The 24,310-nt window shown below is 43.0% G+C and overlaps 1 protein-coding gene and 1 long non-coding RNA gene across 8 annotated transcripts in view; one reads left to right on the top strand and one right to left on the bottom strand.

The window, feature by feature from the left end:
• Nucleotides 1–24,310, top strand: part of LOC118397477 (dual specificity mitogen-activated protein kinase kinase 6) — a 56,169-nt gene that overhangs the window by 15,195 nt on the left and 16,664 nt on the right. The window contains exon 1 of one of the 4 annotated variants that reach the window (XM_035792260.2): nt 14,191–14,512. The exons of the other annotated variants lie outside the window; for them this stretch is intronic. Coding sequence (XP_035648153.1) covers nt 14,449–14,512 — 64 coding nt within the window. The 5' untranslated portion in view covers nt 14,191–14,448. Of the gene's footprint in view, nt 1–14,190; nt 14,513–24,310 lie in introns of those variants that run through there. 4 annotated transcript variants of the gene reach the window in all.
• On the bottom strand, nt 14,651–24,100 carry LOC127910289 (uncharacterized). 4 transcript variants are annotated; one of them, XR_008074129.1, is made up of 3 exons: nt 23,037–24,100; nt 22,762–22,819; nt 14,651–22,650 (listed from the first exon to the last, which is right to left on the bottom strand). It is a non-coding gene; the product is annotated as an uncharacterized LOC127910289 (long non-coding RNA). The 4 variants fall into 4 exon arrangements; XR_008074130.1 differs by having other exon boundaries at nt 23,148–24,100; XR_008074131.1 differs by lacking the exon at nt 14,651–22,650 and adding an exon at nt 22,979–23,036 and having other exon boundaries at nt 22,662–22,819; nt 23,317–24,100.

The raw sequence follows: 24,310 nt of genomic DNA, 5'->3' as shown, positions 1-24,310 counted from the left end.
GATTCATAATTTTCACCTCGAATAGAAGTACAGGGACTTTTGTCAGAGGTTGCTTGTTGTGAGCGCTGAGGGAATTTTATGCACTTTGGCCAGATGATTCTGCATCTTTGTTGCATTCTTCACATTTGGCACAGTATTTGCAAATGTACACCACTTTTCCTTCTACATTAGCTGCAGTAAAATGTCTCCACACATCAGATAGTGCCTGTGGCATTTTCCTGTAAAGATGAGAAAAAAAAAAGAGTTAAAAAACATCCAATTCCATGTACAGATAAATAGTTAAGTAGTTAGATTATACAACTCCTTTGTAAGATAAATGTTTTAAAATGAAACGTGTATGGAAACAGGTGAATGAACCTCTTCAAACTATGGGGGCGCTGTGTCATTATTGGATAAAAAGACGTGCCCGTTTTAAGCGCAATATTTTGTCACAAAAAGATGCTCGACTATGCATGGAATTGACAGCCTTGGAAAGACAAAAACTCTGACGTCTCCAAAACTGCAAAGATATTATCTGTGAGTGCCCCAGAACTAATGCAACAGGCAAAACCAAGATGAAGTTTCATACAGGAAATGCCCCAGATTCTGAAGGCGCTGTGTTCCAATGTCTCCTTATATGGCTGTGAATGCGCCAGGAATGAGCCCGCGCTTTCTGTCTATTCCCCAAGGTGTCTGCAGCATTGTGACATATTTGTAGGCATATCATTGGAAGATTGACCAAAAGAGACTACATTTACCTGGTGTCCCGCCCGGTGTCCTGTGTGCGTAATCTGTAGGTCCATGCATGTTCCATTTCCAGTTTCAACTGTTCTGCCTTGTTATTATTCGACCATGCTGGTCATTTATGAACATTTGAACATCTTGGCCATGTTCTGTTATAATCTCCACCCGGCACAGCCAGAAGGACTGGCCACCCCACATAGCCTGGTTCCTCTCTAGGTTTCTTCCTAGGTTTTGGCCTTTCTAGGGAGTTTTTCCTAGCCACCGTGCTTCTACACCTGCATTGCTTGCTGTTTGGGGTTTTAGGCTGGGTTTCTGTACAGCACTTTGAGATATCAGCTGATGTACGAAGGGCTATATAAATAAATTTGATTTGATTTCTTCAGAAGAGAAAGTAAAAATCCATCGTGGCAGTTATCGTCGATAGATATGTGAAAAACACCTTAAGGATTGATTCTAAACATCGGTTTGCCATGTTTCTGAAACTAACTAGCAGACATTTTTGAAATTATTTAAACACACTTTGCTGTAGGCTACTATTTACTAGTTAACAAAAAATCATGTATGTCATATAAAATATATTCACCCCACCCAGTATTGTTATCAAAATTTACCAGAAAGCATGAAGTCCTTGGCTCAGACAGTGTAGTAGTGTGGGCTCAATAGCATCTCATTAGTGTGCAAGATCTTCAGAATGTGATGGAAGAGTGTACTGCACATGTGATGGAAGAATGCACTGTGCATGCAGAGGGTTGCAATTCCATTGAATTTGGAATTGTTTAACCAAAATATGCCACAAGACCTAGAATTGCCTTATGTGTATCCCACAAAAAAGGTTCAGTTCGCTTAACTTTTTTGACGAATTTAAGCGAAATTCCCGGGCTTAACTTCCCATGGAAAATTTCTGGAAAAATCTGGAAATTTACTGGAAAGTTTCAGACCCTTTGCAACCCTAACCCCAACATAATTTGTTTTTGTGGACCCGGACAAGCACACCTGATTCTACTTGTCAACTAACCATCAAGCCCTTGACAAGTTGAATCGGGTGTTTTTGCCCGGGGGTCCAACAAAAATGTGTGCTGTTGGGGGTAGGGCTGTGACATAATGGTATTTCGGATGATGTAATTGGCCAGCTAAATGATCGCGGTGTCATTTTCTCCACTCCTGTGAATGTACAGCCATGGGTGGACTTTCAGCCATTGCAAGTGTACCCATAGGTGCAAAGCATGAAATAAAACCAGGTAGTAAAAACAGGAAGTGTACCCATCAACATGTGCTGTGATTTGTTGATTCAACTGCTCAATAACAACAAACATTCCACTGCATGAGCCACATCTGAGATGCTTTCAACAAGGGAAAAAGTTTGCAAACCCTAGCTAACATAAAGTTTGAAAAGGTAGTGTGTGGCAAATTAAAATGTAGAAGATGAAGAACAGCGGAAGCACTATGGGTGAGTAAAGGCACTATTTGTCAATTAACTTGCAATTGAACAAATGTTGAACTTTGTTAATTGACTTTTTTTGTTTTTAGCAGTGTAACTAGCTTGGTTACTTAGCTAACTAGAAACTCAAGCAGCCTCGTCTTAGCAAGCTTAGCTGGCTAACATTAGCTAGCTTACTCACTAACCTTTAGCTTGGCAAACTGTTGAAGTTGGTTTTGTTCCATTTCAGGATTTAACTAGACCTACTCATCTGTAATGCTTCTGATCAATACATGAGAGCCCCGTTACCAAGAAGAGTGAGGCCTGGGAATATTGTAGCTCTAATGCTTCAAGAGAAAAAGTTATACTGTGACATGGGAGACCTGCGAAGTGTGTGTGTGTTGTTATGTAGCTACCTCCTCTTTGTCTTTCTCTTCTTTCTTTCCTTTTGCTAGCTTGTTCTCTCACTTTCAGAGAGAGAGAGAGACTGCCTTAGTGTGGCTCAGTTGGTAGCGTTGCAACACATTCCCACGGGGGACCAGTATAAAAAATTATGCTCCTTTTTGACTGAAATGGAAATGTTGTTAACGTTCACTCATGATGCCAAAATATTGTGTCGCACAGGTACAAGGCCATCATTGATGGACATCAGAAGACTGGTCAGGGGAGAAGAAAGTGGGAGTTCTAGTTCATGGAGGATGCTGTGACCCCCTGCAGTCATTATATCATCTTTTCCCACACGGTCACCCACAGTAGCACACCTACGGTCACCTACAGTAGCACTGACACCATGTCACCCTCTCTCTCTAATACAACACCTTATAATCCTCATACCAACACCACTCCCTACAAACAATCCAAAAATAATACCAGAAGAGATGCTCGAGGGCAAAACTGGACAGTATCATTGCACTTCAAGAAACAAAACAAACACTTCAAGCACAGAGTGAGAGAAACTATTTTCTTAAACAATTTACCGCTGCTCTCCAGAATTTCAAAGAACTGGAGCCTAAATGTATTTATTTATTGTTTATTTGTCAACTAATAACATTCTCCTGAGATTTTCCTTGATTGTATGTTTAACTGAAATTGTTAATAACTAATTGTTTTGGAACATGTTTTATTAAAATGGAAACATAAATAACTGGCTTTGTTAATTAACTTGTGCTTGCACACAAACACACACACAAAAATTATCATGAAATCCAATAATTTATTGATCAAATATGGTTATGTACTATACCTGGGGTTCCCAACTGGCGGTCCGTGGACCAAAATACTGTTACAACACCAACAAATCAGCTCCAAGTAATTAACATTTTGGAAATCTGTTCCAAAGTATTCACATACGTAAAGGCAAGACACATTTGGTCATGTAGTGTATGTGGACACCTGCTCGTCGAACATTTCATTCCAAAATCATGGGCATTAATATGGAGTTAGTCCACCTTTGGCTGCTAAAAACAGCCTCCACTCTTCTGGGAAGGCTTTCTACTAGATGTTGGAATATTGCTGCTGGGACTACAACAACCTGTTATTCAATCAAATAAAATAAGAGGAATATAGTATAAAAATAAACTGGTGTGAGTGTAAATGTGTTTTGGAGCTTAGTTCTCCTTCTTCAGCTCGGCGAGTTCAGGTTCTCCCTCTTCAGCTAGGCCAGTTCAGGTTCTCCCTCTTCAGCTAGGCTAGAACGGGATCTCCCTCTTCAGCTAGGCTAGTTCAGGTTCTCCCTCTTCAGCTTGGCCAGTTCAGGTTCTCCCTCTTCAGCTAGGCCAGTTCGGGATCTCTCTTCAGCTAGGCCAGTTCAGGTTCTCCCTCTTCAGCTAGGCTAGAACGGGATCTCTCTCTTCAGCTAGGCTAGTTCGGGATCTCTCTCTTCAGCTAGGCTAGTTCGGGATCTCTCTTCAGCTAGGCTAGTTCGGGATCGCTCTCTTCAGCTTGGCTAGTTTGGGATATCTCTCTTCAGCTAGGCTAGTTCGGGATCTCTCTTCAGCTAGGCTAGTTTGGGATCTCCCTCTTCAGCATTCCTGCCTGTCAGGGATGGGGTCAGGGACGGGGTCAATGGTGGCCTCCTGGTATTTCCTTGGTGAATCCTTCATGGATCAGGACCAAGTTGTGGAGAACACATGCATTGGCAATCACATGGAGTACTTTGTTGAGAAGGAACATTTCCAAGTGCAGCAGTCTCTGCCACTTGAGTAGCCCAAGCGCACTCTCAATGTGTCAAAATGTGGACCTGATGTGGACCAAAACGCTTTTGTTCATCTTGAAGGTGGCAGCTGTTTCTGAATGGGACAATTAAGTCCACAAATTCCATGAGCAGATGATATTGCTCGGGTAGTGGGTTGGTCTCCAGGTGGGTCTTGAGTTCGCAGGTCATGTACATTCTGGCATCGTGCACAGAACCAGCATTCGCTGTGTAGATGTTTGTTAACATGAGCTGGCTGTCGCATACTTCCTGGAGTTGAAAGGTGGAATGGCCATTTCTGTTAATGTAGTCATCTCTATTGTTGAAAGGTCCCCTGATGGTAATATGGGTGGCATCTATACACCCAATCACCCCAGGGAACCATGTCTTTTTCTCGAACGTGGTCTGCACTGCTGATAGTTGCTCTACAGAAGACCACTTCACAGTCAAGCACCAGCTGTGTGAGGCCTGTGACCACTTGAACGAGATGGTGATGCAATGTTCCTTTGTTGAGATTGAACTGGTCTGCCACTCCCCTGAAACTTTCCTGGTTGGCCATCAGCCACAGGGAGGCCAACACCCTATTTTTAATGAGTCTACCTCTGTGAGGCACCATAGGAGCCAGGTCCTCGCACAGTATCTGGAACAAAACAAAATAACAATCTGTCAGCTCTGTCTTTGAGCTAAAAACACTCAATGTTGAGTAATCTGTTACTCATTGGTTGCATTACTGCAAAGTATGCCAGTAGGCTATTATTAAATTATTGGTAAATCATTGGCCTACTTTTTACATACAGTGGGGGGAGGACAGGTACTTGATACACTGCCGATTTTGCAGGTTTTCCTACTTACAAAGCATGTAGAGGTCTTCATTTTTTAAAATCATAAGTACACTTCAACTGTGAGAGACGGAATCTAAAGAAAAAATCCAGAAAATCACATTGTATGATTTTTAAGTAATTCATTTGCATTTTATTGCATGACATAAGTATTTGATCACCTACCAACCAGTAAGAATTCCGGCTCCCACAGACCTGTTAGTTTTTCTTTAAGAAGCCCTCCTGTTCTCTACTCATTACCTGTATTAACTGCATCTGTTTGAACTCGTTACCTGTATAAAATACACCTGTCCACACACTCAATAAAACAGACTCCAACCTCTCCACAATGGCCAAGACCAGAGAGCTGTGTAAGGACATCAGGGCTAAAATTGTAGACCTGCACAAGGCTGGGATGGGCTACAGGACAATAGACAAGCAACTTGGTGAGAAGACAACAACTGTTGGAGCAATTATTAGAAAATGGAAGAAGTTCAAGATGTCGGTCAATCACCCTCGGTCTGGGGCTCCATGCAAGATCTTACCTTGTGGGGCATCAATGATCATGAGGAAGGTGAGGGATCAGCCCAGAACTACAATGGAGGACCTGGACAATGACCTGAAGAGAGCTGGGACCATAGTCTCAAAGAAAACCATTAGTAACACACTATGACATCATGGATTAAAAACCTGCAGCGCACGCAAGGTCCCCCTGCTCATGCCAGCGCATGTCCAGGCCCATCTGAAGTTTGCCAATGACCATCTGGATGATCCAGAGGAGGAATTGGTGAAGGTCATGTGGTCTGATGAGACAAAAATAGAGCTTTTTGGTCTAAACTCCACTTGCCGTGTTTGTTTGGAAGAAGGATACAACCCCAAGAACACCATCCCAACCGTGAAGCATGGAGGTGGAAACATCATTCTTTGGGGATGCTTTTCTGCAAAGGGGAGAGGACGACTGCACCGTATTGAGGGGAGGATGGATGGGCCCATGTATTGCGTGATCTTGGCCAACAACCTCTTTCCCTCAGTCAGAGAATTGGGTCGTGGCTGGGTCTTCCAGCATGACAACGACCCGAAACACACAGCCAGGGCAACTAAGGAAACTTGTCAGTCTATTCTTGTTTTGAGAAATGAAGGCTATTCCATGCTTGAAATTGACAAGAAACTGAAAATGTCATACAATGCTGTGTACTACTCCCTTCACAGAAAAGTGCAAACTGGCTCTAACCAGAATAGAAAGAGGAGTGGGAGGCCCCGGTGCAAAACTGAGCAAGAGGACAAGTACATTAGAGTGTCTAGTTTGAGAAACAGACGCCTCACAAGTCCTCAACTGGCAGCTTCATTAAATAGTACCTGCAAAACACCAGTCTCAACATCAACAGTGAAGAGGTGACTCCGGGATGCTGGCCTTCTAGGCAGAGTTGCAAAGAGAAAGCCATATCTCAGACTGGTCAATAAAAATACAAGATTAAGATGGGCAAAGGAGCAAAGACACTGGCCAGAGGAACTCTGCCTAGAAGGCCAGCATCCCGGGAGTTGCCTCTTCACTGTTGACGTTGAGACTGGTGTTTTGCTAAAATAATTGCAAAAGGGCTTTCTAATGATCAATTAGTCTTAAAATTATTAAAATTAAAATGATAAACTTGGATTAGCTAACACAACGTGCCATTGGAACACGAGTGATGGTTGCTGATAATGGGCCTCGCTACCCCTATGTGTATATTCCATAAAAAAATCTGCAGTTTCCAGCTACAATAGTCATTTATAATAATGTCTACACTGTATTTCTGATCAATTTGATGTTATTTTAATGGACTTAAAAGTGCTTTTCTTTGAAAAACAAGGACATTTCTAAGTGACCCCAAACTTTTGAACGGTAGTGTATAGTTTTTATACAGTGGGGCAAAAAAGTATTTAGTCAGCCACCAATTGTGCAAGTTCTTCCACTTCAAAAGATGAGAGGCCTGTCATTTTCATCATAGGTACACTTCAACTATGACAGACAAAATGAGAAAAAAAATCCAGAAAATCACATTGTAGGATTTTTTATGAATTTATTTGCAAATTATGGTGGAAAATAAGTATTTGGTCACCTACAAACAAGCAAGATTTCTGGCTCTCACAGACCAGATCAATTGTGGGAGCAATTATTAGGAAATGGAAGACATACAAGACCACTGATAATCTCCCTCGATCTGGGGCTCCACGCAAGATCTCACCCCGTGGGGTCAACATGATCACAAGAACGGTGAGCAAAATTCCCAGAACCACACGGGGGGGACCTAGTGAATGACCTGCAGAGAGCTGGGACCAAAGTAACAAAGCCTACCATCAGTAACACACTATGCCGCCAGGGACTCAAATCCTGCAGTGCCAGACGTGTCCCCCTGCTTAAGCCAGTACATGTCCAGGCCCGTCTGAAGTTTGCTAGAGAGCATTTGGATGATCCAGAAGAAGATTGGGAGAATGTCATATGGTCAGATGAAACCAAAATATAACTTTTTGGTATAAACTCAACTCGTCGTGTTTGAAGGACAAAGAATGCTGAGTTGCATCCAAAGAACACCATACCTACTATGAAGCATGGGGGTGGAAACATCATGCTTTGGGGCTGTTTTTATGCAAAGGGACCAGGACGACTGATCCGTGTAAAGGAAAGAATGAATGGGGCCATGTATCGTGAGATTTTGAGTGAAAACCTCCTTCCATCAGCAAGGGCGTTGAAGATGAAACGTGGCTGGGTCTTTCAGCATGACAATGATCCCAAACACACACACCGCCCGGGCAACGAAGGAGTGGCTTCGTAAGAAGCATTTCAAGGTCCTGGAGTGGCCTAGAAGTCTCCAGATCTCAACCCCATAGAAAATCTTTGGAGGGAGTTGAATGTCCGTGTTGGCCAGCAACAGCCCCAAAACGTCAGTGCTCTAGAGGAGATCTGCATAGAGGAATGGGCCAAAATACCAGCAACAGTGTGTGAAAACCTTGTGACTTTTGTCCTCTGTCATTGCCAACAAAGGGTATATAACAAAGTTTTGAGAAACTTTTGTTATCGACCAAATACTTGTTTTCCACCATAATTTGCAAATAAATTCATTAAAAATCCTACATTGTGATTTTCTGGATTGTTTTTGCTCATTTCGTCTATCATAGTTGAAGTGTACCTATGATGAAAACATGCCTCTCTCATCTTTTAAGTGGGAGAACTTGCACAATTAGTGACTGACTAAATACTTTTTTGCCCCACTGTATATGTATATTTAATCACATTTTACTTAAGTATTCAGGCCCTTTACACAGTACTTTGTTGAAGCACATTGAGTCTTCTTGGGTATGACCATACAAGCTTGGCACACCTGTATTTGGGGAGTTTCTCCCATTCTCCTTTGCAGATTCTCTCAAGCTCTGTCAGGTTGTATGGGGAGCGTCGCTGCACAGGTATTTTCAGGTCTCTCCAGAGAAATCCGGGCTCTGGCTGGGCCACTCAAGGACATTCAGATACTTGTCCCGAAGCAACTCCTGCGTTGTCTTGGCTGTGTGCTTATGGTCGTTGTCCTGTTGGAAGGCGAACCTTCACCCCAGTCTGAGGTCCGGAGCAGGTTTTCACCAGGGATCTCTCTGTACTTTGCTTTGTTCATCTTTCCTTCGATCCTGACTAGTCTCGCAGTCCCTGCTGCTGAAAAACACCCTGGATGGTCCAGGTTTCCTCAACGTTATGCTTGGCATTCAGGCCAAAGGGTTCAATCTTGGTTTTATCAGACCAGACAGACCAATCTTGTTTCTCATGGTCTGAGATTCCTTTAGGTGCCTTTTGCAAACTCCAAGTGGGCTGTCATACATGTTACTGAGGAGTGGCTTCCGTCTGGCCACTCTACCATATAAAGGCCTGATTGTTGGAGTGTTGGAGAGATGGGTGTCCTTCTGGAAGGTTTTCCCATCTCCACAGAGTACCTCTGGATTTCGGTCAGAGTGATCATCGGGTTCTTGGCCACCTCCCTGACCTAGGCCCTTCTCCTCCTTTTGCTCAGTTTGGAAGATTCTTGGTGGTTCCTAACTTTTTCCATTTAAGAATGATGGAGGCCGCTGTGTTCTTGGGGACTTTCGATGCTGAATAAATTTTTTTTGTTCCCTTTTCCCGGTCTGTGCCTCAACACAATCCTGTTTCGGAGCTTTACGGGCAATTCCTTTCGACATAATAACTTGGTTTTTGCTCTGACATGAACTGGCAACTGTGGGATGTTATATAGACAGGCGCGTGCCTTTCCAAATCATGTCCAATGAATTTACCACAGGTGGACTCCAATCAAGGATGATCATTGGAAACAGGATGCACCTGAGCTCAATTTTGAGTCACACAGCAAAGTGTCTGTATACTTATACTTATACGTTTTTTTTTTTTTTTTTTTTTTTTTTACATTTGCAAACATTTCTAAACCATTTATTCACTTTGTCGTTATGGGGTGTTATGTGTAGATTGATGAGCAATTGTTTTTTATTTAATCTATTTTACAATAAGGCTGTAATGTCACAAAATGTGGACAAAGTGAAGGTCTGAATACTTTCCGAATGCACTGCAGAATTATACATTTTTCTGCTTTTAATTCTGTTGCATGAGATGCAATTCTAGGGAACTAGATAATTGAGACTGGGCTTGTTTTATTATTATTGATTTTATTAAGGAAATTGGACAGCGTTCAGACGTTATTGAAGAGGGGCACATATCATACGTAATACATCCGATACATATTCAAATTGCCTGGAAGGTCTCCCAACCCATTCCGAAAGTGAGCCGGAAAGGAGAGGTCACTGTATGTCGGGATCACCTCATCTTCAATCCCATCAATAGCGACTGTGAGTAGGGGAAGCAGTGCTTCAAAAAAATCGGGACCAAAATAAAAATAATCATCCACAATTGCTTCAGTTGCAGCAAGCATATCTACTGTTCCTGTTGCATCCATTTTTTGTTTTGCCAAAAACTAACAAATGGAACATGTTTGTTACAAACGTTAAACAAACTGTTTAAAACAAACAGTTTGCCACGAGCGTTGTTTGCTGCTACTGCATTCCGGGTGGCGTTGCTCAGGCAACTTAAGACTTGTTTGCTACAGCACCTTGCTTGTTTCAGCAAGGATCAACAAAGTTTCATCACATTGTTAAGAGTCAATATTGCCACAGAAACGTACTCAAGCGCATGAATGCCCGGCCATCCCGTCTTCAGTCAGCTGTTCACCCCTCCCCAAGTTAAATAAACGGTTATGACTACATCCATAACTGTAATTTATATGGTAATTGTGCCAGCCAGGGTTTCATTTATGAAAATGTGGCGCCGAACATTTGACCGGCAGCATTTGAATTTACTGGACCCATGTCCATTGGGTGTGCAACCTGATTAGGGCGTCCACCCACGGTGCTCAGAATGACAGAACTCACTTTTCGATTAGTGTAATTAATCCTAACCTAACAAGTCGAGGATGCAATGACCTGTGTCCTTACCGCACACTTTGTAGATGTTAGCATAATATTTACCTTTCCTCAGACGACAAGACGAGTTTCAAGTTTGGGGAAGAACATTTTCAGCATAAAAATTCATCTATATAATAAAGCATTCCATGCATCATCATTTGCAGACTTATGTAAGATAGCCTGCTATTCATAATGTGATGAGTAGATTGAATAGTCATAATTTAGGCTAGCAATATAACTCAATCACTGTTCGCAAAAAAGACTGTTCAATGCATAACTGAACGCCTATAGTGTAGAGACCTGGGCTATAGGCTATATCACATACGTTTCTTCTTTCATGCAAGACATTTCATGCAGTTTTTCTAAACTTGACATGACTGGTGACATTAGCACAATCTTTTTTAATAAGACAAATGACAGGGTAGCCTACTCTGCTGACACTGACAAACAGATCAGTAAAAATGACGTTTATAATAAGCTCTGAGAAGGGGAAACACACATTGAATGTCACGTCCATCTAAACTGGAGAAGGAAATTATTATCCAAAAACAAACTTGTGGCACTGACCCAACAATGATAAAAGAATGAATATGCGCAGTGCTCACTCACTGTGGATATGGCCTATGCTCTCCACTGGTACCAATAAGATTGTCTATATGCCTACTGTTGTTGTCTAAATTAAGTTGTGAATTTTTATAACTAATTGACAGATTAAGAGTATTTTCAGTGTCTTCTCTTTACAGTAAAAGCCATTTGCTTTCCAAACTAGGTTTTCCTGTGATTATATTTAGAAATTTTGCGATATTCCTGGCTGGGCCTCTACTTTTCACTGACAGTTACAACTCAACAATCATGTATTTAGTATTTGCAGCGTGCGCTGCCCAAATGGCACATTTGCCTTTCCTTCCGACGGTAGGCAATGCAATTTAAAACAATCAACAATGTTTTTTTTTTGAAGACTAGAGGAAACTAATGATCCTCTGTGGTCAAATCATGCTTCAGTAGCCTATTTTGAATCATTTTATTTATTTCTGTAAAGACCGGAGTAGGCTAATTAGGCTATATCATTCAATTTACTTAGGGAAAGCATCCCCTAGCCTAATGAACACACCCCCTATGCACCCAAGTCAATCTACTACCCCCCCATGGTAGAAAAGTTAACTATTTCTATTGGTCTGCTTGTCTAGAAAGAAATAGCCCAAACAGACTCAGGGACAGTTGTGGGACGATAGATCCCAAATTCATACAACCAGTAGACCTAGGCTAAATAAAATATAGTTTTTAAAGTATTAATCTGATGCAACAGATCAGAACGTTTTGCTTAAAATGTTGATAAACTATTATTTCTTAACATTATCAGCGCACAAGGCAGTAGGCTACCCACGAATGTTCATTTGGCTACTGGACAATGAAAGAAAGTTGAAAACCAATCAAACATGAGAGAAATAGGCTACTGGTTTCAATGGCATATGGTTGTCTTTCTAAAATAATTGCCTCCAGGGATATGGTCGGATTTTGCCTAGGCTGCTTTGAAGCAATGTAAATCATGCCTCATAATATGTAGTAAAATGTTCAAGTTTCAAACAATTAAGTAGCTAAATGTTTTCAAAATGCATACTGCCTCCAGCTCATTGCAAAGTGGTGTTTGACACGCTGATGTAGCAGTCCTTTCATTACCTATGCATTTGAAGGGCGAATGGGAAGCGTGCTTCAATTACCAGTTGAGAAATAAAAATAAATAAATAAAAAGCTATTTTTAAACGTGGCCCTAAAACATTTTTGTTTTACACACAATAGCATTTAAAATAATTTAACAATGATTTGGTTTATAAAAGCGCTGTCTGACAGATTTTGCGCTCAAAGGCTCTGTATCTGTATGAAATTCCATGAAACTATGCAAATTAACCCATGGTCCGATAAGCATGACTGGTCAAATATATTTACATCAACTGGTATTTCTATCAACGAATAGGCTAAAAAGCATTATTTTGCTATGGGATTTTATTTATTCTCCTGGACAATTGGCCGGTGCCAATTGAATTTTTGGGCTTTTCAACAAAAGAAAATGGCCAAAAGCCGGCTATTAGCGGCTAACGGACAACCCTGGTGCCAGCCCTAGTTGGGGGTCCCCAAGCACCGGAGTTGGGAAACACTGCTCTACAGTGCATGTTTGCAGGAATAGTTCAGATTAATATCCATACATTACAACATAATAAGACCACCACCCAAGCCATCTGTGTATTGAGCTTGATGCATCAGGACAATAGTTGGATGTGCATTGGGTTTGATGCATCATTACAATAGTTTGATGTATTATGAGGACAGTAGTCATCAGATAAATGAACACACTCACAAAGTACAACATAATCAGGTTAGAAAACAGACCACCACAGTAGGGCTGGGAATTGCCAGGGACCTCACGATACAATATTATCACGATACTTAGGTGCAGATACGATATGTATTGCAATTCGAAACTGATTTTATTGCGATTTGATGTTCAAAACATATTGCTCACTATGTCTTCTGTAGAGAGATGAGAGAGAGCAAGGGAGCATGAATTTAGATCAGACATGGAAATAAAAGTGCTGAAAACACGTTGGCTCACTAATTAAAAAGAAGACGGGGAACAAGCTATAGGATGAATAATACATGAGTTATTTTTAAATCTAAAAATCGATACTTGGAGTCAAAGTATCGATATGATATTGGCCAAAATAATATTGTGATGAGTAACTATTGATTCCCACCCATCATTAGTAACCTTTCTGTGCATTGAGCTTGATACATCAAGACAGTAAGCGTCACGACAGTTAGGCCTAACATGACACATTCATCCGGACAAGCTTTAAGGTCTCTGTGTGCTGGAGCTCTGTGTGAAGTGGATTGTGTGCCGTGCAGCTGAAAATGAGAGGAGCATAAATCCAGGCTTGTCTTTCACCCTCCGAGGAGTAACCGCCCCGCGATGCATGCCATCACAGCAGGTCTCGAACACCGTTTTCTCCTTCCCTGCTCTCAAAAGGGCAAGGGAAGGAGGGCATCTTAAATGCCACCCTATTCCCTATAATAGTGCACAACTTTTGACCAGGGCCCATAGAGAATAGGCTGCCATTTGGGATGCAACGGGCCTCTGCTCAGTAGCTCAGTCCTCCTAGTGCATGTAAAGCACGCCAAAATAATAAAATCAATGGATCACAGCTGACTCTTTACGATGATCTTGAAGTTTCCTGAGTAAGCAATCAATGTTTTCAATACACATCATTGGGCTGACGCCTTTTGCAATGCTTTTCTATTTGTATAAGCTCCCTCCCTGCAACCATCCTATTTTTGTAAATTATTTCTTATTCAGTGTTTATTTGACAGGAGGACCGTTTTTAGTAAATCCATGTCATGTATCTAATGAAATTACAGGCTGACCAATTCTAGTCTTTTGCCCAATTATTGGAAAAAGATCTGATCGAACAAAATAACATTTAGTGGAAAAAGATTGGCCTGCCTGTGTAAACGCAGCCTGTCAGGATAGAGGGTGAACTTTGGCTGCCCGGCTCAGCTGGAGGCAAAACAGCACTTGTCATCATGGCTGGATTAAATGTGCACTTAGCTGTCCCCTGTCTGATTACCAGTTACATAAAACCTCCAGCTAGCACACGGGGGAAAGGAAAACATGTCATGCCGCTCCTCTTGCAAATTACTGCACTCTGGTTCCCACCGAGAGAGTGCGTCGCATTGCATGGCATGCTATTCAACAGTGGTTACACCCTATTTCCTACATAGTGCATTACTTTTGATTAGAACCCTATAGGCCCTTTTCAAAAGTAGTGCACCATATAGGGAATATGGTGCCATTTGGGACACACAGTGACAGTCCTCTGGATGTGCGACAGACAAGACTGTCTGGAGGTAAATACACTTGAATTAATTCCAGATAGACATTTTGTTCCATATTTAGGAAAGTTAGTTTAGCTACTCTTGCAAAAACAATTCCTACATTTTGAGTGAAAAGTGCTTGAATTATGTGAAACCCAGCTAAGAGGAGTGTGTGTGTGTGTGTGTGTGTGTGTGTGTGTGTGTGTGTGTGTGTGTGTGTGTGTGTGTGTGTGTGTGTGTGTGTGTGTGTGTGGAATAAAACGTAGCAGGTCACCTGGTCCCAGCAGTCAATAATATTTAATCTAATCTCGGGGGCCAATTTTCTTTTTTCCTTCTTTCTGTTCTGTAACAGCCTCTCACCTCCAGCCAAATCTCCAGGCTGAAGCCTGGCCAAATTAAACAGCCCGGTAGGCCTACATCCTGTGAAAATCTGCTATGAGAGAGTTAGCAGGCTGCCACGCTTGGACTCGTAAATAATGCTAGCTCATGTTAGGCTGCTACCAGACCAGCAACTGTTATGGCTGCTTGTTACGAATACAAGTATCCTGAGTGTGTATCCTGTGTGTATTTCATTTCTATCCTTCTCCCCTCACAGGTGACAATCATCATTCCCCAATCAGTCGCTAATCAGAAGACACCTGCTCCTTTTCTCTTACCCTATCACATTCCCTTTCCCTTGGTTTAAAAACCCAGTCAGTTGTATTATCTGGAGATTGATCTCTTTGTGTTTTAATCTCTCTGTGTCTCAATCTCTTGCAATATTGCTCTCACTCGTTATTTACTTATTTTTTGTTTTTTTGTTCCTACATGTCACATTTGCCCGGAATTATGTGAATATGTATTGTTGTGGTTCATGGCTATTTGTTTGTTGGTGGGGAAAGGGGGTATCAAGACAAGTCGCCCATGGGCATACACTACCAGTAGGTAAACTTTGTCTAAATACCATAGTTAGAACTGGGTGGACCACCCACTGTATTTTTGATTAGTTAGTTAGCTGTATTGAAGTAAGCTAGTCTAGTTTAGGGGTGTTTTTGGATATTTGTTTATTTCCTTGGGTCCAGGTCAGCCCCTTTTCCCGCCCCCCTTTACCGTGTGTTTAGAAATAAACCATGAGTGTTTGACGGTAATTTAGTTGTCTGTGGTTTTTCGTTCTCACTGTTTTTCGCTATTATACTTGGCATGAGTTATGTTACGGGTCTCGTTACCATCCCCCCCTAGATTGCTGGGCCAAAGGGATTCGTAACGCTGCTCAAGACAAGTGCTTCCCTTAATTTCTAAGTTATCGACTTAATCTTACTATGCCTTGGGCCATTTTTGCACTCCTTTATTTAACCAGGTAGGCAAGTTGAGAACAAGTTCTCAATAAGCCAAGATTCAGATATGGCTAGGACATCCGGGTTAGTGTGCTAAAGCAGTGAATAAAACAAACTTAGGGGGGAGGCTTCTAATGTTAACATGCATGAAACCAAGGCTATTACGGTTACAGAAGTCATCAAAAGAGAGCACCTGGGGAATAGCAGTGGAGCTAGTCGCTGCAGGGCCTGGATTCACCTCTACATCACCAGAGGAGTAGGATAAGGGTACGGCTAAAAGCTATGAGAATTGGTCGTCTAGGACATCCGGAACAGAGAGAAAGGAGGTTTATTGGGGTGATAAAATAGCTTCAAAGCATAATGTACAGACAAGGGTATGGTAGGATGTGGAGGTAAACCTAGGCATTGAGTGATGAGAGAGATATTGTCTCTAGAAACATAATTGAAACCAGGTGATGTCATCACAGGTGTGGGTGGTGGAACTGAAAGGTTGGATAAGGTATAATGAGCATGGCTAGAGGCTCTACAGTGAAATAAGCCAATAAACACTAACCAGAACCGCAATGGACAAGATATATTGACATTAAGGAGAGGCATGCATATCCGGGTGATCATAAGGGTCCAGTGAGTAGTGAGGTTGGTTGGGGTTACTGTGATTCAGACAGCAAGCCGGGCCATCGGTAGCAAGCTGGCAGAGGATGGAGGTCTGTTTTTAGCCACATCGTGCGTTTCCGTCGGTATATTAGTGGGGTTCCGTCTGGTAGAGGGGGACCAATCCAATTGGCAAAATAGTTATAGTGATCCAAGAAAATTGTCCGATAGACCTATTCAGATAGCAGCCGATAAGACAGCTAACGATTAGCGGGCCGCAAATGGGCGTTCAGGTAACGTCGCAACGGAGGGGCCAGTTGGATAACTCCCTTGGGCAGATAACGTCGGTAGTCCAGTCGTGAAGGCCCGGTGGGGCTCCGCATCGGCAGTAAAACGGGTCCGGATAGGTGATTGTAGCCCAGGAGTGGCTGATGGAACTCTTCAGGTGGCTAGCTCCGGAATAATTGATGTTTGCTCCGGGACCGGCGTAAGCCAATAGTCACTCGGATAGCAGCTAGCTAGCTGCAAGATCCAGGTGTAAATGTCCAGAGCTTGTGGTAGAAATCTGGGGATATGGAGAGAAAATAGGTCCGGTATGCTCTGGTCTGAGTCGCGTTGTACAAAACTGGCGATAGTTTTTCGAGCTAAAGGATAGCTGATGACCACCAACCGTGGTTAGCTGAATACTAACGTTAGCCAGTAAACTGGCTAGCTTCTATTGTGGATTTCAGATTTGAGGTGAATAATACTTGTATTTTTATTTTAAGTTGGTGAGGCAGGTTGCAGGAGAGTTTTGAAGTTGAGTTTTTAGAAAATAAAATATATGAAAAGATGTAAATATATATCACCGGGACACGACAAGACGAGGACAAAGGACGTCTGACTGCCATGCCATCTTGGTTTAAACGTGATAAGGGCTAAAAACAGGTGTACTAAATACGACATGAAGATCACAGGTATTGGTCGGTCCCCCCATAGTTGAACAATGATCTTATGTTGTAGTCATCGTGGTGAAGTTAACCACTACTTAAGCAGGACTGCGCACTGCAGTGACCTGAAGCTGATACACTTATGCACAGACAACACCGCCGAGAGTATCGTTAGGTAAACCTCAACCATCTAAGAAGCCTTGTGGTGACGAAATGGTTCCCAGTGGAGCTTCACAACATAATATAATAATAATATATGCCATTTAGCAGACGCTTTTATCCAAAGCGACTTAGTCATGTGTGCATACATTCTACGTATGGGTGGTCCCGGGAATCGAACCCACTACCCTGGCGTTACAAGCGCCATGCTCTACCAACTGAGCTACAGAAGGACCACGTGACAGCTGGACCAACATGACAGCTGTAACCCAAAGGATATATACTGAACAAAAATATAAATTCAAAAATGACTTAGTTACAATTCGTATCAGGAAATTGAAATAAATAAATTGGGCCCTGCCGATTGGACGCACTGCCAAATTCTATAAAACCTGGCAAATGAGAAATGCTTACTAACAGGGATGTAAACAAATTTGTGTACAACACTTTAGAGAAATATACTTTTTGTGCTTATGGCAAATTTCTGGGCTCATTTCCTTCTGCACAAAAACATGGGACCAACGCTTAACATGTTGCGTCTTATATTTTTGTTCAGTGTAGAATGCCTAGTATGCTCACAACTGCGTTGCGGTATAGATATTGCTAGCTGTTGTGTGTGTATATATGTAATTGTATCATTTTTTTTTTACGACTGTACTGACAAATGACTAAATTATTTCAGCTGCATCAAACCATTAGTGTTGACTTCAACTGGTTGATCAATTCATTGTGATATTCATGAAATGTATTTCAATAAACTAGCTTCAGTCTTACTGCTAAAACAAATGATGCAGTTAGTTGGTTTATAATTTAAACTTTAATTTGTTGCCAAGTAAACATGTTTTAATTAAACGGTAGATTAGTCTGTTAATATAGAAAATAAGTAGACATGACTTGTATTTGCTCTAGAGACCTAGGTGAGTTTACATAGCAGTATGCAGGAACAGTTATCCCTGAACTTGAGACATCTGTGGCATTGTGTTACAAAACCCTACATTTTAGGGGCCAAGCTGTTTAATCAGCTTCTTGATATGCCACACCTGTCAGATGGATTGATTATCTTGGCAAAGGAGAAATGCTCACTAACAGGGGTTCTAAACAAAACATTTTTGAGAAATTAGCTTTTTGTGCGTATGGAACATTTCTGGGATCTTTTATTTCAGCTCATGAAACATGGAACCAACACTTTGGAAGTGTAGGGTATCTCTCAGACTGCCTGGGTGGCAAGTAGGGGCGTAACAGCCGCAGGCTCAAGATATGTTATTTTCATCCCGCTCTCTCTGTCGGTCTCTGCTCTGGCCTGCCCCCCCTCCCATTTCTATTTCCCTCTGTCCATCCCTCATGCCGATGTCTTATTCATATCTTCCTCTGGGTCTCCGGAATTTAATTGAGGACCTCTTGAGATTGTTGGGATTCCGGGCCGTGTGGGTTTGGAAGAGGAAGAATAAGCGGGCTGATTGGTTCTGCCTGCTATGAATGCCACTCTGGGTTTATTATCTGCAGTGTGAGGCATGGGCCTGTCTAGCTGCACAAAGATTTTTCTCTAAATTCACAGTGCTTGAAGCACTGTCTCTGGCAACCTTGGTTTCAGCAAAGATCGCTATGGCAGATCTGGCAGATCACTGGCTGTTTTCTTCGCCATTTCTTTGGCTTCAGTACTACTGCTTTTAATTACATGCTGACGACACCGGGCATGCACGTGTGTGCGCTATTGTGTGCATGCTGATCTTGTCTATCCACACCAGATGCGATCAGAACATGCAAGTTTAAATAAAAAATAACTCTGAACCAACTATATTCATTTGGGGACAGGTCGAAACACATTAAACATTCATGGACATTTAGCTAGCTTGCTGTTACTAGCTAATTTGTCATTGAATATAAACATTAGGTTGTTGTTTTACCTGAAATGTACAAGGTCTTTTTTTTCTTTTTGCTGTATCTTTGTTGTATATCGACCCATTTTGAGTCACACAATCGTGTGTTCTCTACTCAGAATTTATCCACAGATAAAAGGGGAAACCTTGTTAGTTTCCAGTAATCTCTCCTAGTTGTCTTCTGTGGTGTTTATATGGCGTTGGCAATCAACTAAGGTGCATTACTGCAACCAACTGGAGTGGTGTGTGGTCCTCATTCGTCTGTCACCCGAGTGGGTACATTCTCCTAAAACCAATGAGGATATGGGAGAGGCTGCACTTGCAGTAACTCAAGCGTCTAAAATAGAACTGGCTACTCAGATGCATGCAAGCAGTTTGGATGAAATTATTCATGAACAGAGTACCAGTCAAAAGTTTGGACACCTACCTACTTATTCAAGGGTTTTTCTTTATTCGTACGATGTTCTACATTGTAGGATAATAGTGAAGATATCAAAACTATGAAATAACACAAATGGAATCATGTAATCAAAGTGTTAAACAAAAAAATATATATTTTAGATTATTCAAAGTAGCCACCCTTTCTTTGCCTTGACAGCTTTGCACGCTCTTGGCATTCTGTCAACCAGCTTCATGAGGTTGTCACCTGGAATGCTTTTCCAATAGTCTTGAAAGAGTTCCCACATATGCTAAGATATGATGTGATATTATTAGTAGATTTGGAGAGAAAACACTCTGAAGTTTCTAAAACTGTTTGAATCATGTCTTATTTAGCAGGCGAGTGGTTATTATGCCAAAATTCTCACAGATGTGAAAATATATGAGCAGAATTGTAGTCTTAGGAAGAGCTTTTTTTGAAGGCCTGTTTTTGAAACTAACCATATTTTATTAGCTCAGGACAGACAATGCAGCATATTAGCTTATTCTTTCCCTGTACACTGTAAATTATATAATCTATTGATCCTATACCTTTCTCTCTTTTGTTCTGAGTAACAATCACTGGACATTTGTTCTAGCTCAACTGCATGTTCCATTTGTTGTGATTTTCCACTCTGGAGAGATCTGATAGAAAGAATCCTAATGTTTAAACAGGCCTGCCATAGGACTGCGTCCCAAATGGCACCTGTAGTGGACTACTTTTGACCAGGGTCCATGGTGCACTATATAGGGAATAGGGTGCCATTTGGGAAGTACACTAGGTCTGCTCCAATCACTTAGCGACATCTTGACTATGCGTGCCTGATTGAGCTATATTCAAATGTTTCTCTACTCATGTAATTCTTTGGCATGTATGTCAGTGCGTGCACTGTCTTTTTGTATCGTTACGAGTTACTTCCGTTTGCGCACATGTATGTATCTCCCATGCATGCAAATCTGTGAATGAATGTAAAGCAAGCCTATATGCTACATATTAAATCAGCGTGCATTCAGCAGGGAGCGGTGTCTGGCTACGTTGTGATGATTTGCATGTTTGGCCTCTGGACTTGAGATGAAAGCTTTGAAAGCTCTTCTTGATGGAGCAGAGCGTGCCGCGTCTTGTCCTATCTCATTGAGCCTGAGACTGTGAGGCTGAGGCTTATTTCTGTGGAGTTTTGCTGAATCGCCTAGCAGCATGGCATGCCATGCACAATCATTGTGAAAGCCTGGTAAAGTTGGTGCCGGTGCTCAACCAAAACCACTAACCAGATATTATTTTTGGCCGGAGTTTGGGTTATGAAAATGCTTTTTTTGAGGTAGTGAGGAGGCAGAGGACCAAAGAGAGAATGCCAGAAGTATACTTTGTCAGCCTGGCATGCATAGTCGTTGAGAAAGCTTGGGGAAGCTGGTGCCTGGTACATAATAACCACTCACAAATTCATTGTTTTGGCACAGAGAGCAGTGAGAGTTGCCAGCAGCTTGTCCAAAGGATGTGTAACGTTGCATAACATACTGTTAGAAATGTATCGTGTAGAACAGATATGATTGTCAGATTCATTCTATTTCTGTCTGCAATGTTCAGAACATTTCAGGCTGGCAGGGTATGTTATAGGAAGGCTCTCTGTTCGGACCTCAGCCACCCAAGTTTCACTGAACACACATGCCAGGTGTTGAATAGAGCAGAGAATATTTTGACAGTCTGAAACCTGCAGATAGAACAAAAACTGTTGGTCCAAATGTAGACTTATTAGAAGACTATAGTGTCGGTTTTCATTTAGGCTACTATTGTTGTCTGTGTAAATGTGTGTGGGAGGGACCCAAAGTGACATTTTGGTGCAACAAAGCTGCTTTGGAAAATGGAAGCCATGAGGTATGCAGTGAGAGACACCACAGAGAGGTGGTGGGGGTGGCACACCCTGGGCTGTGGTTTCAACAAACCAGGACACCCTGTGTGTGGGTGTTTTATTTATATTTGTTAGGTTTCAGTTAGTATGGATGGTATCGTGGATTTTATGATCGTTTTCCTCACAATACTTGAGTGAAACTTTTTCAACCACAAAAATGCTAGTCATTGACTGAGTAGGCACTGTTAACGGTGATCATTAGCCTGTAACATCATAGCACAGACTTTGCATTGTCAGGTGGGTTTACCTGACAATGCAAAATACCGCTGTGGGATTCTCCCAAGTACTTGTCTTCAGTTACTTTTAAATGTTCTCATGTTCGAAAACTATGCCTCCTGGTGCAAGTCAAATCACTGCGCTCAAAGCCAGGTGGTGGCATCACCTGTTTACAGTGTGTGACATGGATGTGTGGCCCAGCCCTGCTGTGTGAGCAGACCTGGATTTAAATATGATTTGAAATCGTTCAAATATTTTCAGCGTTTGCTTTAGTCTGCCTTGACTGCCAGGTGGGCGGGGTTTCCAATTTTGGGACTTTTAATATTGGTTCTGTTGCAACAGGCAAGCTAAATGACATGCAATTATTTCAAATGGTAGTTAAACCCAGGTCTGTGTGTGGAAGCACTAGCTTCCTCATCCAGTCAGGGGAGGTGTGAACCAGATGCTTGTGTGCACGCTCACACATACACACACTTTGTCGGCGATGGCAACCTGTAACTCATGCCCCAGTCGCACCATCAGGAGTGTCAGTAATGCCCTGTTACTGTGGCGTTGTGCCATTTAAACCCTCTGCCCGCTCAGTGCAGTACCTCCAGATGGCTCCACCACTGCAGACATATCTTCTCTCCTCTCGCTGCTCGCAGTCTAACCCACCTGGCTCCACCACTGCAGACATATCTTCTCTCCTCTCGCTGCTCGCAGTCTAACCCACCTGGCTCCACCACTGCAGACATATCTCCTCTCGCTGCTCGCAGTCTAACCCACCTGGCTCCACCACTGCAGACATATCTCCTCTCGCTGCTCGCAGTCTAACCCACCTGGCTCCACCACTGCAGACATATCTCCTCTCCTCTCGCTGCTCGCAGTCTAACCCACCTGGCTCCACCACTGCAGACATATCTCCTCTCCTCTCGCTGCTCGCAGTCTAACCCACCTGGCTCCACCACTGCAGACATATCTCCTCTCGCTGCTCGCAGTCTAACCCACCTGGCTCCACCACTGCAGACATATCTCCTCTCGCTGCTCGCAGTCTAACCCACCTGGCTCCACCACTGCAGACATATCTCCTCTCGCTGCTCGCAGTCTAACCCACCTGGCTCCACCACTGCAGACATATCTCCTCTCCTCTCGCTGCTCACAGTCTAACCCACCTGGCTCCACCACTGCAGACATATCTCCTCTCCTCTCGCTGCTCGCAGTCTAACCCACCTGGCTCCACCACTGCAGACATATCTCCTCTCGCTGCTCGCAGTCTAACCCACCTGGCTCCACCACTGCAGACATATCTCCTCTCCTCTCGCTGCTCGCAGTCTAACCCACCTGGCTCCACCACTGCAGACATATCTCCTCTCCTCTCGCTGCTCGCAGTCTAACCCACCTGGCTCCACCACTGCAGACATATCTCCTCTCGCTGCTCGCAGTCTAACCCACCTGGCTCCACCACTGCAGACATATCTCCTCTCCTCTCGCTGCTCACAGTCTAACCCACCTGGCTCCACCACTGCAGACATATCTCCTCTCCTCTCGCTGCTCGCAGTCTAACCCACCTGGCTCCACCACTGCAGACATATCTCCTCTCCTCTCGCTGCTCGCAGTCTAACCCACCTGGCTCCACCACTGCAGACATATCTCCTCTCCTCTCGCTGCTCACAGTCTAACCCACCTGGCTCCACCACTGCAGACATATCTCCTCTCCTCTCGCTGCTCACAGTCTAACCCACCTGGCTCCACCACTGCAGACATATCTCCTCTCCTCTCGCTGCTCGCAGTCTAACCCACCTGGCTCCACCACTGCAGACATATCTCCTCTCCTCTCGCTGCTCGCAGTCTAACCCACCTGGCTCCACCACTGCAGACATATCTCCTCTCCTCTCGCTGCTCACAGTCTAACCCACCTGGCTCCACCACTGCAGACATATCTCCTCTCCTCTCGCTGCTCACAGTCTAACCCACCTGGCTCCACCACTGCAGACATATCTCCTCTCCTCTCGCTGCTCGCAGTCTATCCCACCTGGCTCCACCACTGCAGACATATCTCCTCTCCTCTCGCTGCTCGCAGTCTAACCCACCTGGCTCCACCACTGCAGACATATCACCTCTCCTCTCGCTGCTCGCAGTCTAACCCACCTGGCTCCACCACTGCAGACATATCTCCTCTCGCTGTCACAGGGCTTGTTGTGTTCAATTAGGATCTGGAGTCACTCACTGCATCCAACCGTAAGTGTCTGACTGGCTGTCGGGTGTTGGGCTTGGGCTCTGGAAGGGAAAATACACAAAGATGGGACATCTGAGATGACTAAAAGGAACATTTTTAGAAACTCCAGTTTACAATTGATTGTGGTCATCCAAACTGCTGTTCTAACTTTGTTGAATGTGATTTGCTGTCTTCAGGTGTGTATCATTGTATTGTTCTGCAAGTTGTTTA

The sequence above is a fragment of the Oncorhynchus keta genome, chromosome 2, assembly GCF_023373465.1.
Source record: "Oncorhynchus keta strain PuntledgeMale-10-30-2019 chromosome 2, Oket_V2, whole genome shotgun sequence".
Lineage (NCBI taxonomy): Eukaryota > Metazoa > Chordata > Actinopteri > Salmoniformes > Salmonidae > Oncorhynchus > Oncorhynchus keta.
Note: the sequence above shows the minus strand (reverse complement) of the source record. Positions and strands in the feature narration are given on the sequence as shown.